The sequence below is a fragment of the Helicoverpa armigera genome, chromosome 1 (assembly GCF_030705265.1).
Source record: "Helicoverpa armigera isolate CAAS_96S chromosome 1, ASM3070526v1, whole genome shotgun sequence".
In the NCBI taxonomy this organism is placed as follows: domain Eukaryota; kingdom Metazoa; phylum Arthropoda; class Insecta; order Lepidoptera; family Noctuidae; genus Helicoverpa; species Helicoverpa armigera.
In genome coordinates this window covers 9905058-9920023 of record NC_087120.1, presented here as the reverse complement: position 1 = coordinate 9920023, position 14966 = coordinate 9905058, and the positions used below count along the sequence as shown (strand labels likewise).

General features: G+C 37.6%; 1 protein-coding gene across 5 annotated transcripts in view; it reads left to right on the top strand.

The window, feature by feature from the left end:
- The window catches only part of LOC110374607 (SCY1-like protein 2), a 118711-nt gene extending 103745 nt beyond the window's left edge, over window positions 1-14966 (top strand). The window contains exons 6-17 of one of the 5 annotated variants that reach the window (XM_049838163.2): window positions 1043-1138; window positions 1928-2073; window positions 5364-5494; window positions 5838-5964; window positions 6430-6575; window positions 7055-7208; window positions 8288-8537; window positions 8773-8909; window positions 9000-9261; window positions 9334-9593; window positions 9792-9863; window positions 11984-14966. In XM_049838163.2, coding sequence (XP_049694120.1) covers window positions 1043-1138; window positions 1928-2073; window positions 5364-5494; window positions 5838-5964; window positions 6430-6575; window positions 7055-7208; window positions 8288-8537; window positions 8773-8909; window positions 9000-9261; window positions 9334-9593; window positions 9792-9863; window positions 11984-12283 — 2081 coding nt within the window. In that variant the 3' untranslated portion in view covers window positions 12284-14966. Of the gene's footprint in view, window positions 1-1042; window positions 1139-1927; window positions 2074-5363; window positions 5495-5837; window positions 5965-6429; window positions 6576-7054; window positions 7209-8287; window positions 8538-8772; window positions 8910-8999; window positions 9594-9791; window positions 9864-11983 lie in introns of all 5 variants that reach the window. The other 4 variants (XM_049838169.2, XM_049838172.2, XM_049838159.2 and 1 more) reach the window with 4 other exon arrangements.

The following is a 14966-nucleotide window of genomic DNA, read 5'->3' as shown; positions in this document are numbered from 1 at the left end:
ACATTGCTATTAATTATCATATGACAGTCCACAATAACCACCATTTTTATTTTGACTTTATGAATGATACTTAGCTGCAAACAATCTGCTTGGAAGTTTGAACTTTACAAAACCACGTGGACAAAATGCTCTCATTTTTTATACCGTAGTTTCCATCGATGTTATTACCTATACATATTTACCAGGTTTCACCTTTCGAACCTTCGGACCACTGTGACGTAGAAAGCATAATAAAAATAGTACAAGTACCTGGGGAGTGAGATACATAAAAGCATCTTAGTTATAGTCCATATATCCTTGAAAATATACGATATACGACAAACCTTTCTTACGCATCCAATCATTTGCCTTTGTTGGTATCGGCCAACCTTGCCAATACAGAATCACTAATGAATGTATCAATATAACATACCTAATAATAATACATTTCTGATCATTTCGTACTCGACTTTCCTCGTAGTTTACCCTCATTCAAATAAACAGAAATTAAAGAAATATTCCTTTTAAGTCGAAACGAAACTTGAATCGAAATTAGAGTCAAGCTGTGAATCGAATTAGGATCATAATCATTTCAGCTATCTGAGTGTGAAAATGAAGATAATCAGATTTAGTTTTCCCATTTATAGTAACAGATCGTAATTCAAAAGTGTTCAATTTGTTTCATAGTAGAAGAAATAAAAAGAATACTGGTTTATACATGTTTGTTTATTAATGACTCTTATGAAATTAAGTTATCGTAAACACGGATTTTGATGCGGATTTCGGATAAGGCTCGGGAGATGATGTTATCCCTATGTAATAGGTACATAGGGATATCATCATCTCCTTAAATCTTTGAACTACGCAACTCATTTTGATGCGGTTTTTTTAATAGATACAGTAATTGAAGAGGAAGTATATAGTTTTATATGTATAATAACATCCATTAAATCCGACACGAACTCACCCGTGCGAAGCCGGAGAGGGTCAATAGTTGTTTAAAAGAAACTAATTAATTATTACAATAATATAGAAACTAATTACATTCATTTTTGGTTTACAGAAAACTGCCTGTCGTCTGATCCCACCGAAATGATCTGCGTACCTCCGTGGTCTATCAAGGTGGCGAAATTATCGCAGCCAAACCTTGATTTCTTGGGTAAGTCCTATCAAAATTATTTAGAGCAGAACTGCCGTAGTCTGGCGATTCCAGCAACAATGGGTACGTATTCCATTACATTTTTAAATTCCGTCACAGATTACCACCCACTCGTTTTCCATCTTGCAAAATAGATACTACATTAGATTTTTAAACCCAAACTTTCTTATTTTCATTCTATTAGAAGCCTGAAGCGTATCCATTTGTAAACCAAATATTATTAAAATCAGTTTAGTAGTTGTAGCATATTTCACATATGCAGTAATATATAAAAGTAAGGATTACTGTATCTTTGAAGTTCGCGTACCTACTTTATAAAGAGGTCTGTTTAATCTCGTAAATAAATATTATGCTACACAACAGAACTTGTTTTTTCACTTCAAACAATTTTTATAAAAAGGCTCGCCTTTTCTTCACAACAAAAATTGAATAAAATATTGCAACTCCTGACTCAAATACTGAATTTCGTTAGTCATAATATTATATCATGAAAACTCTATTACTTGTTATAATCGACCAAGCAAGCACTTTTTATTGAGGATTACAAAAATCACGATCATCTAGTGTAATAATTATTTTGCAAGTGTACGTTTTGTACTCGCGAAATATGTAATGTGTTTAACGAAACTTTATTTTTCAGGACTTGAAATAATACAAGTTTCTTTTCAGGGATTCATTGGTTGTGAAACATTTATAATCCTAGAACTATAGTCAGTCTGTTGATACTGTCTATAGCTCTAGTTGTTGTTTGACGTATCTGCACTTGACGTGATCTGCTTACATGTTCAGCTCCTGAGGTGCAGACCAGCGGTCATTGCAGCATTCTGTCTGACATGTTCTCACTGGGGCTCGTCATCTGCGCGGTCTTCAACAATGGCAAGCCGCTGATACAGGCCAATAATAACCCTATGTTGTACATGAAGCAGATTGAATTTGTGAGTAACCTTACCATTATAATTTAATTTCCATTTCGTATCAGCAACGGACAAACGTGTTATTTTAGTCGCCGGCCGGTGATGGCTGACTCCCACTTACTGTAGGACTTATTTCTGAATCATCAATCTGAATGATCTGCGAAATTGGGTTTATGAAACACTGGAATATCTAACACCATTTTCCACAACAAATTCAAAGTTGGCGCTCTTCCAAATAGCCTTCCATCACATGAAAATAGTAAATTGAAATGTTAACTGACAACTTAAATCAATGCTAGGTTCGTGATGTTATAGCATTTCTTTAAATATCTAGGATTAAATAAAAAATATAATTAAAAGATGGCATCGAAAACTCATCACTGCCCACCGGGAGCGTACTCAAGGGGCTAGCAGCATTGCCACGTTGTATGGTAATGTTCAACTTTTGACCAAAATAGCAACAAGCTTTTGGGTCAATCGAAGTGTCAGCAAGTCGTTTCGCCAAATCATTATAAAGGAGATGAGCACTTGTACCCCATGGCCTGAGAATTTTAACCCCAAACGGCTCAAAGGTATAGTTAGTAAGGTAGTACCCACAAGGGTACCTATATATTTGAGGTTCTCTGCGCAGCAGCGGGGCCAGCACATTGCGCTGAACTATTAAGAAGGGATGATGCAAGAGTATCGACACAGTTCAAGTCCCACACTAAAGACTTACCCATCTTCCTCGGGAATAAAGACATACCATATATGATCTCTAACGACTTATTATCATGTAACCGTTAAATCATATCGTCAGAATTTTGTACAATTCTATTGAATAGGTAGTAGGTATGCTAGCATGTATGAAGTTGGTTCAGTTTGCTCAACTTTTATGAAATTGGTAATTTATTTTAAAGGTAGATTGGTGAATATCGTTATTACCCAATGTAACAACCATTTTATGGGTTATGTTTTTGTTTCTGACGGTGAGCTAACAGCCTTCATTGTTTTTTTATGTTTCAGTATAAAGGTCGAAAATGTGTAGTACCCAATGAATTTATTTTATCTACTATAAGTTCATTAATTTATTACGAGCTAAGTCTAGACATAGTTAAAAACATAATGTAGGGATTAAGCAAATGTAAAGTTTCACTAAGTGGCAATGAAAAATTAAACAATATGTATTTGCAATATGAGAATCAAACATGGTTAAATACAAAGGAACAAAAAGGTGCTATAAAAATATTGCCGAGACTAATCCTCCAATGTCTGCCAAATATCAGAGCTAGGAAAAGATGGAGCTAATGTCATATTGTGCAAGACTTTGTTTATGTACATGTGTGCATATTGTTTATACAACACAAAATCTCTTTTAAGTGGTTAAAATACCGACAAACGTGGAAACTTCAAGATAATTGTCTCCTGCTTTAGGTTGACAAATTCGTTAATGCCACTCTAATGAACCGACGCTGATAGCGTAGCGGTGCTGTAGCTAGCGGAACGGGGTATATTACATATATTTTTGTAATATGTATAAAGCAAATTAATAAGTCCTTACAAAGTTTTACTCTTATTCTCTTACTTCTTTAGTACATTAAATAATTGTATCAAATATATGGTTTCTGTTTTCCACAATCTGCGTAGGTTCGCAAATTAAGAATAACATTGGAGGTAAATATAGTTACGAAGAATGGGAATCTAAGAACTCTAATAATAGTCTCGTCTCCTTTACAAGTATCTAAACATAATTGTTTTCTGACTCCTAGTAAACAAAAGTCTTCGGTTTCAACGAAACGTAGGTTTAACGTTAATTTGATATTTTACTTAACAATTAAAGAATAATTAGAAATATTTTACCAACGTAATATCGCAGAAAATCTTAATTTATGTTTTGCTGTTGTATTTTATACTAGTAAGGTCATGGAGATGCATGATAGATGGCTACGTAACAGCACGGATTGATCGCTCATAAGGTTTATTAACACTCGGAGCGGTCGGTCCGTGAATAAGTGGCCATTTTGCAATAACCGAAACGCACAAGCCTTAATGATCATTATCATCGGCTTATTGTTGAACGCCGCTCAACGTAGCTCAATGAGCCTAATGATCCCAATGTCCAATAAACGCCAAACATTGGGAGTAAGTACAAAAAAATCTTACAAAGCGGTCAGTGAAAAAAAACTTTTATTGATCACGTAAAGGTCCGTAATTAGTGAGAAAACTGCGTAGTCACGCGATATCTCTCTATCCACCTGTCTGTTTGCGATTTAATTCAGAGAATCTTTGTAATAGAAAGCTCTATTTTCTACTCTTTACCTACACTTTCGCTCGACGCCCACATGTAAGGTGTTTAATATCAGTCTTATCATAAAGATAACATATTATGACTATTATGTTACAATAACACTATGAGTCACTAAAATAAAAAATATATATAATTAGGTAGAAAGTAGGTAAATGGAAAAGCTTTTAGCCACAAATGAGAGCGAATGAACAGTTTTCTAGTTCACTCCGTTCATCTCTATCTTTATTGAAAAGTTTTCTAATAAATGCAGTTTTTAAGTTGAAATCTACTTATTGCTATTGGTTAAAGTGAAGATGGACATTATAGAACCGTCTTTTTTTGCGCAATCTAACTTGCATTACCCGTTAGTTTTTAAAGTATGGCACAAAGGTGTAAAAGATGTAGGTAGACCAGTTGAAATGTTATGAATCTCAACACTCAACTCTTTTCGGAACTCCTCTTACATGCTTTTGCTTACAACAAAAGACTTTGTGTATACAAAGTCTTTCCTGGCCATCTTTAGTTTCGGAATAATCCTCATTCTATAAATTAAAAGTTTAACAGCAAAACTGAGTCTTGTGTAATGGGTTTATATTTATTCTGCTTTTGAAATTATTACTTACTTGAATGTTCTGGCTCTGATCAGGCAGAACTTAAAAAAAAACTCGAAATATACTCATATTTCCAGTAGTAAAACAAGCAAAGAACCACCAGTTCGGAGTCACAACCAGCAGAACACAGCTGAATGATTAAAATATGTTTTTTTTTTGTTTTACATACTATCTTTATTTACTTACTTTTAATTTATCATTCCTTAAAACAAAATAAGGAACCGCGATATTGGTTCACCTAAAATACAGTTATTATTTTGTTATATTCTCTTTCATTTGATTATGATAAAATAAGCAGTTAAAACAGAACATTAGCATTAATTTCTTTGATTTTTCTTGTTTATTTTTTAAAAATGAACCTCGATGATGAGGTTTTTTATGGCTTTTGAAATGTTTTGAGGTGGTTGTTTTAACTGTGGGTATGTGTGTGACAGTTGGACCAGCAAGTAATCCAGGTGTTGCCTCGTGTGCCCACTGCTCTGCAAGAAGCCGTGCAGCGCCTGCTGGCGAGAGACCCTCATCCTCGGCCCACGACGCAGCTGCTGCCCCTCATAAAATACTTCAAGTAAGTAACCATTATAAAAACCATATCCGTTTCTCCTAACAGTTAGAACATCTGAAAGTAAAGAATTTATAAGCTTTCTTATTCGTGCAAACTTCATGTAATCAATAGTTAAAAGTGTAATGAAATGATGAAACAATTCACAATATTATGTTTTTAAATAGAACATTATTTATATCTGATTCAAACTGCATTAAACAGCACTATGCCTACTTACTTTACTAAACCTTGGTTTTCCCTTGCGTTTGGTGTAACTTGTTGGCTTGTATACGACTGTTTACTCTATGTCTATTTGGCATAGTTTTATTAGAGGATTTTCTAACAATTTTCGTTTTTTTTATAAAAGCCGGGGTGAACATGAGCAAGCGATAGCCGCCATGCAATTTCTGGATGTGGTGACAATGAAAGATCCAAATCAGAAGGCAAACTTCTACCGAACTACTCTCATTGATGCTTTGCCATGCATACCAAAGGTAAGTTTACGTCCTACAAAGCTTATTAAGATAACATGAAACGTTAAAAGGAACTTGACATTGCGAAATAATTAAGTAATTCACATTTTTGTTTGCTTACTACGTTAATCTTTATTAATTATTAATTAGAACGTCGATTTATTTAATCCATATGCTTACATCCTAAGAGCTTTTGAGTCTTGCCAGGCTTAATTGCGCTAGTTTTTATACATGAATGTAACCCTTGTTCTCAACTCCCTGATATTTGTAGATAGTTCATTTAGGTTTTTCAGTATCCATGTTTTTGCAAAAATAAAAAAACTTCTCGCAAACGGAAGTTTTCGAAACGTTATTATTATCGGCCAAAAAACGTCTAAAATCGTGAATTTACTTACAACAGTATTTTATTGATTTGGATGCAATAAATGTTTTATGCGCTCCCATTATTTTTTTTCTATAAATTCTTAAGCCGAGTATTTTTTTCAGAAACTACGCTGGCAACATATTTGGCCTGCCCTGCAAATGGAGGTCAGAACCGCTGAAGTTCTAGCCTCAGTCTTGCAGTCAGTGATGTGGCTAGTCAGGGAGTCCACCCAAGAAGAGTTTTCTTTCTACATCATGCCTACTTTAAAGTAAGTCTTATTACATCCTTACGTTCTTATAATGAGATTACGATAGATCGAACGCTCTGATGGCTAAGGCAAATTTCAGCCAAGTGCGCAAAATAGGTCCATCGGGATGAGAAACCTGTAAAATAAATATGATGTTAAAATAATATAGGTACCTATATAATACGGTTTCACTGTTACCGCAACATTTATTCGAACCATTTGACTTTTCCAAGCTAGACCGGCTTTTCCGGATTGGATATTTACAGATTTCCATTCAATTTATTTTTCTAGTTGAATCCATACCTATGTTAGTACATTTTATTCGATTTTACGTTACCCGCGATTTCACCCGCATCGCGCGGAAATATGTATCATCTATTCCATTTTTCATTCTTTGGAGATTTACGGATTAAGATCTAATCGGATAGATCTTAATCCGTAAATCTCCAAAGACCACGTTCTTATTTACAATAATAAGTTCACATTCATGTTTATTTTAGAATATTGCTGAATTCACCAAAGAGTATCCAAGCTTCGGTCACAATTTTGGAGAATTTGCATACAATTATGCAAAAGTGTACGCAAGCAGAAATTGACAATGAAATATTACCAGCGCTCTATCATGCCCTGGATAGCAACACCACGCAAATCCAGGTATATACGTATATTGTTTAATCATCTTTGTAGCTTATTTTTTACGATCTGACTTTTAAAATATTGCTTATTTATGTGTTGATGATTTGTACAACCCGTGCCGATAAAGAATGGGATTAGAAATGGCGGCTCATTGAGCTGGGAGCGTCAGCATAACAATGCAATAACAATAAAAACTAATAACTGAATAACGTTAAAAAATATCGTTACCGTTGAAAGTGTTTCGTTATTTCATGAATTAAAATAAAGCTTATGTTAGTTAAATTTGTGATCGTTTTGAGACTACATTACGTAGGTACACAAATTGTCAACAAAACCATTACCTGAATCGCAGAGAGGGTAAGGTTGGATATAAACTATTTTCGCTTCATAACTTTAAATAATCTCAAATATCCATACTAATATTATAAATGTGTAAGTAACTCTGTCTCTCTGTCTGTCTGTTATGCTTTCACGGCTAAACCACTGAATCGATTTTGATGAAATTTGGTATGGAGATAGCTTGAATCCCAAGGCCTTCCTTGGGCTTAGGCTAATTTACTACTACATATGCTACTTTTTATTCTTCTTCGACTTTCTACGCATGCGCAACATTCACGTGGGCAAAGGCTAGTTTTGAAATAAAAGGATGTAATAAATATTATAATTTAGTTTATTTCCACATCTTGCTGGTGCCGGCAATTACCGTATCAATATCACTAAAGGGGGGGAACGCATAATCAAAGTCGTTATTTTTTTGTCAGTCGGTACCAAAGAGTGTGAGTATAGACGGAAATAATGTGCGAGCGAGAAGTGAATAGATGCGCCGCCATTTCTAATCCCATTCTTTATTGGCACGGGTAGTAAAATGAAAACACCGTAATCTTAACTCACCCAATCTTGCTGTAGATGTCTACCAAAACTCAAGAAGTGTTTTTTATTAGGAATAAAATGTTATTTATTAATTACTCTCAATCAAATGTTAATTAAGTTTGTTTTCTCAAAAAATATAAGAATAATTCCCTGAAATAAATTGACTTAGGAACGTTGTATTTCAACTCGGGTGTTCATATGTTAACCTTAAAAAAATCTATTACCAGGCAGCGTCACTGATAGCCGTTCAAAATATCTGCGATGTCCTCGAGGACAGGATCCTTCATACCACAATCCTGAACAAAGTAAAAGCACTACTTGAGAGGAACCAAAGTGACGTAAAGATCATCAGCCTGATCCTCTGCTTCTTCGAAAAGATAATAGTGAGGCTCGAGCGGACCCACATTTTGGAGCAGGTGATTCCCACTCTGCTGGCTATGCGGCTCAGCGACCCCGATATCGTCAATCGTGTCGTTAGTGAGTATACTTGGACATGTCTTTAGTAGGATCAGACTTTATCATAATATCTTTATTCAACACAAGCGTGAACAGCTCTGACGCCTGGCGAAGCCTCGCAATGCGATCTCTGCTAATTTTGCGAACGTTTTTATATTTTCATTACATTCTTTCGTCTAAAGCGAATACAATGTTTGCTGATTTTGTTTTATAAATTTTATTGTAATGTTTAGATGATTAAACCTACCTATTACAGAACTCTACAAGAACTTGCTCTTGGAAAGAAAATTTGGATTGAACACGAATGTGATGGCAACAAAAATGATACCGTCGCTTGCTCCACAAACTGTTAACCCGGCTCTGAACGTCGACCAGTTTACTAACTTGATGGAGGTATATGTTCAGAGACTTTAGACTTAACTCTCCTGTAGTGGTTGTAACACGATTGTAATGAGGTTTGTGTTTGTCACGCGGTGGCGCCAGATCCTGTACGACATGCTGGAGAACATCGACCGGCAGCAGCGCTACAAGCTGAAGGCCGACAACCTCGCGCTGCCGAGCCCCGAGCGTCGCAAGCTTCGTCATCAAATGAGCACAGATAACATGAATGCACCACCTTTTAATATCCCTAACTTAAGGGTGGAGCAGCGTAAAACCTCTAGCGCCGAGGACATGGCCCGTAAAAACTCTATGACTGGGCCCCCTCCCGCAGCTAGTGCTAGCGGTAGTGTAGGCGGTTTCAAGAGTAAGCATGAGTTTCCAACCTGTAATGTAAAGACTCCGACTAGACAAAGAATTATACGGAAAATTTATTCAGGCACGGGGATCGGTCAGTGGTTCTTCGGCTCAAGCAATTCTACCAATAACGACAACAATTTCCTTCGCGTTTCAAGCGCTTTTCCAAATCGCCGCCTGTCGGATAACACTCTGATGACGCCCAAGATCCGCATCGCGCCGTCATGCGCCTCGTCCCCCGGCGGCACCCCGGGGGGCACGTCCGGCCTGCCCACGCGCCGCCACTCCAGCATCGGGCCGCAGGAGCGCCGCGGCTCCGCCGTCAATCTGTCGCCGCCTACCGTAAGTCACATTTTGTCAGAACCCCTATGCTTGCACGCTTGTATTTGACACTGATAATATTAATACCTAGTATGTACTACATACATAATAAATGATTTGAATTCAGTAGCTTGGAACAGGGGTGCAGTAGTATAACGATGCTGGTGGAGAAATGAAGGTGCGTGGTAATGAGGGTAGTGACAGTGGTTATTTTGGCAGGGCTACCAGTACAGGGGCAGAGGGGGCGGCTCAGGCTCGAGCCTGTCCGTGCCGTCAACGTCTCAATGCGTTGTAAGTGATGTCAAACTCGTACACGTACGCCTGCCTGGCTGCGTGTCCTCCCTGAACCCCCTTTTGAATGTGAAAATGTCCAGCTTTACATTGATGTGGTTCTGTTATCTTCTGCGGTCGTGTCTTCTTCCCACACCGACAGGGAGAGATAGTATTTGATCTTTCATCACATTATCATTTTTGTATATGCACGTGGATCGGACCTTTCACCGCATCGCATCAATGCTACTCCTTCCAATCCTGCGAAAAGTTCGAACAGACACAAAACTTCAAGAAATAATGAAGTGTTGCATGTCCGTTGATGATTTGTTTAGTGAACGTCCGCGATGCATGACGCCACTCTCCGCGTTGACTGTGTCGTTGAATGTTCTGTGCCGAGGGTAGTGCCTCTCGCCAGGAGAATGCTACTGTATCCATTGTGTTCATGTGTGGGTGTGAACCTGCAAAAACGATGATCCCACTGTCGCACGTTTTTCCAAATTAACCCGGTTATACATTTCAGGAAAAAAATTACATAATTTTTAAAAGCAAAATAATTGTCACTTCGCGTCTACCAATTGGCATTAGAAACATCGGTTCATAAGTACTTCAAGTGTACTGCGAAACAATGTAGATCCACCAGTTCAGCAGGTCACATAGGTCTTCTTGTGTGTTGAATGTGTATGTGCAAGGAAAGCTACGCCAGTAAGGTAATCATTTCTTCATTCATGTGAAGGCTCTAAGCTGTGTATTACGTATTCGCTGTCTCATTTACTGTTGCTATTTGTTCTTCTACGCAGCTTGCACGGAGCATGATCGTGAGTATGATTTCATTGTACCGCTCGCTGCGACTCGCGCAGCGTCACTCATTCATGTTTTCAATCTGTAACTGTTGCAACTAGAGAACACTAAGATGTTGCCGTGTCGTTACAACATTGTGTTCAACTCGGTCGACTAAACCTTATCAATGTACAGATTCTATGTAATACCTATTGGCAACATCTACGTGCGAGTATTTCGCTGTAGAGTAGTAGTAAATGACTATTTACTGACACAAAAATTTCACAAGCCCACCACGCTTTAATACGCTCAGTATGACGTACGTACTTTATTAAGTATAAGGCATGCCATAGTTAAAAATATTATTATTGTTTCGATAGGTTAAGAACTTGTAATAGTTTAATAAATATGCTCAACATTTAAATTAAATTTCAACTATGCCATTTAATTGGAAATTTGGGTGGACTTATCGGTGACATTTTATCATTACTTATGTACTTGTTTACACATAATAAGATCTTGGCTGGCGACTGCCATATTGCTTACCAGATAGCATGTTTATTGGTTTATTCGTGAGAAGAACATTGAAATCATGTTTTGCTTTGGAGTGGTGTTCGACAAGAACGATTCTCATAACTAATCAAAACTTTACTTTCCGACTTTATTTGAGATTAAATCAATAACCAGACTGCTAACAATCCAATAAATCCGATTTAACGTTATAATTTGCTTGCTGCGATAACTTTGTACCTACCCCACCTGACGTTTGTATGATTGGGGAACTTGGGCTTAAGCTCATTATTTAAGAAATTGGAATTATATTTGTCCTTCGCTTGGCCACTATTATAATATTATTTCATGTCAAGTTTTGACATATCAAATCAACAAGGTCCGAGTTTGCCGACACAAACTTCAGTTTTTTCATAAAACAACTGTTAACTATGAACTTACGCCCAAGGCTTGAAATTACGTAAAATACTAATGTGATTCGTATAAAAGCATTGATTACACAAGATCATTGTTATCTAGTGGGTAATGTGGTAGTACTTCTAAAAGCCAAAATTTATATTACATTAATCAGTTATTCATACCTATTTAACTACTTATTAAACAGATTATTATCCCCTCATGCATTTACTAACATGTCGAATTTTATAATATTATTCTACGTCCCTTCATGTTGTCTCACAAAATCCATCCTCAAAGACACTATTAACAAGTTTAGTGTATAGTGTAGCGTATTATTCTACTTCATAATTTGAAATGCTTTCTTTGGAGCAGAATTGACCCTACTATCACAGATGTCAACCGCTAAGTCACCCAAATGAACGTGTAGATATTAACATATTGCTGCTGTGTAGGGTGGCTCAATGCCTAATACGTCATCGAGTGTACCGTTTCTGCTGACCTCGTCAATGCAATCGATTCGGTCGCGCCGGCCGTCGGCCTGCCTGAGCAGCTCGCAGGGCTCCGGACTGCTGCAGCAGCTCAGCAGTGGCATGGTAAGACACCTGCCGAGCGGCAGTAGACACCACTCGCACGCCTCCACGTCGACGAACTGGAGCCTGCAGGGGGCCACCGCCGCCGGGTACAACGCCCTGCACCACACCGCCATGGCTGTGAGGAAGTGCCCCTCGCTCAATATTACCCTCACGCGCTAAGCTGCGCCTCTGTCTGTAGTAGCGGCACGCCGAGTGTCTCTCACCCTGCGATCTGCCGACAAGGGCGATCCCCGTCCGGTCCCTTGATGTTTTGTAGTTTTATCATATTATATCGATGTTGTTTTAACTATTACCATATTACATTTATTTGCAAATACTTTTTAGAGATATGAACTTGTTTGTTTTCGTATGCTGTCTATCAATATTGATTTTTGTTAGATTGTGAAAGCGTAAGAAATTGAAAGAGAATACGGAAACGCGTGGATTTTAGGTTGACATCGACATCTCTAATTTGATGAATGTGTAAATTCACTTTTAAAAATGTCAGCAAAGGTATGAGGTAGGAGACCCTGTGTAAGCTTTAATCAATATAATGTGGACATATCACTTTGTGTGAAGGAAAAGTGTTAAGAGGATGTCCATTTGTAATAAAATGTAAGAGTTTATAAATTGAATTATGTACTTATTAAAGAGTATAATGTTACCAAAACTGATAGTGTACAGCAAAATGTTGTATCGAGGTGCTGTGATATGGTATTGTTATATTTATTAGAAACTACTTTAAAGTAGTAATAACTTTCTGCTGTTGAACGATGGCATATTAAACACTAATATGGCATTGATAAATTATTGGCTATCAAATACGAGTCGTTAATGTGCCAAATATTTACGATAATTGAAAAAGAGTAATGTGGTATTCCACGTGCGAGCGCGAGCCGCACACTGCTGCGACCGGCACGGTGCCACGTCGAGTGCTCTCTGTGTACTCACATCGCTTTACAACATTACTCGCACAATATGCGGGAACGTCATTTTAATTTATGCTATTGCTCTTAACTTCTTATTTACCTAAGTACTTATTCGGTTCAAATACTTGCAATTGCAAAGAATTAAAAATTACATAAGTATTACGAACTTGTTGAAAATGTAAGGTGTTTTTATACACTAGAGACAGATAAAATTTGGCTTCTCAGCTGCATATTATAACTAAAACGTTTGACAAAATCGTCGTTTGTTGATACCAAGTCTGTTCACCATTAATATATCAACTATTAATAAAATACACAGAAAGGATCAGTTGAGCGAAGGATTTCCACAATACTTATTCGTTTAATATCCCACTTTACTTTCTGTCCAGTCAGCATAATATACTCGTAGTTAGGTATTTGCACAAAGTGTATACTCCGTGCCGTATAACTGGATTTGTTTTAGATATCATTGACCCCATCCTTTTAGCTTGAGCACATTTAGTTTGCAATTCCGGCTTATCGGTAGGTATGATGTAGTGTTATTGAGGTGTGATGCCGTAGTCCACTAGCCAGCTGTGACGAGAGCGGTCGGACGGGTGACAGCGTAGAGTAGCGTAGCACTAGTTGTAGCGTAGCGGGCGGGCGGGGACCGCGCTGCCGGTTGCGGAGGCGGCGCGAACCCCGCAACCACTGATCTGGCACGCGCTTTGTTTTTAATATTTTTTTTTTATTATGGTTTCTTCCAGTACCAGCTGTTTTCCGGACGTACATAAAAAGAAATTGATATACGTTAGAGCCGCGTAGCGTAAACCGAGAGCGGATCGGCGATCGCGGCGCGCGCGCGTTGTGCCGCAGAACGCGCTGCGCTGCTCTCTCGCCGCGAGCCGAGCGCCGCTCGCCGCCCGTCCGCGCCTCGCCGCTGCACGTGCTCATTTCATCTCATACATGAGCTTCTATTTTTGAAAGTAAATTACCGTTCCAAAATTAATAAACCTACAATAACAATGCAAAATTACACTAGTGCATGACACATTCATGTGTTATGCCTCGGCCTAACGATTTTGGAAAACTTTCAATAACATCTAGCAAATTACTATCGTTTGTAATGCATGCTGACTGTGAAAAACTACTATTAGATCTACTAAATATACCTACCTAATATTACCAAAATTTATCGAGAATTATATGAATATCTATCTTTTCCTCATTTTTTTCTGATGTCATGTAGCGTTTGCCTGCCACGTGATCTTGTATTCAGTATGGGAAGTATAAAAGTGGTGCACGTCACATGTTACGGTTATGACTTCATACTTTAACATCATGTCTGTATTTGGCACAGTTATTTGCACTTCTTTAAAAAACAGTACTTACTGCTTCTCCATGCACATTTACACACTCTTTTATTGAAATATTTAAACACTTTCCAGTTGTTAGAAGTAGTACAGTCATTTGGTAATTTTGCCTGGAAAGCTCTTAAGAATTCGTAAGGTTTTTTTACTTCACTGTTCTCGCACATAGTAGCGAATTTCATCTTGGTCGTCTCATGTTTTGGTCGCTCGCGACTCCAAAATAGAAAATGGCATTAATAACAGATTTTCGGCAACATTAAATCTTTTGTGTAAAAGCGTGCGATTAAAAACTCGTTGCCATATGGCCTGCTCCTATGAGAAAGAACGATGAATATGTGAATTTCGAATAATCCATTTTCCAATATTCCGAACGTTAAATATTAATTTATTAAAATTTACCAATTTAAAAAACTAAAGGAGTACTCTCCAGGTAGACTTTCTTTAGATCAAATGGCTGGACTATAGACTTGAGATCGAGAAGTACCGGCAGAGTCTCACGATACGATGACATTCGCAAAATATATACGTTATTTATTTATTATTTCAATACCTATATTTACGTGCCGTGAACGTAACTTAATAGAG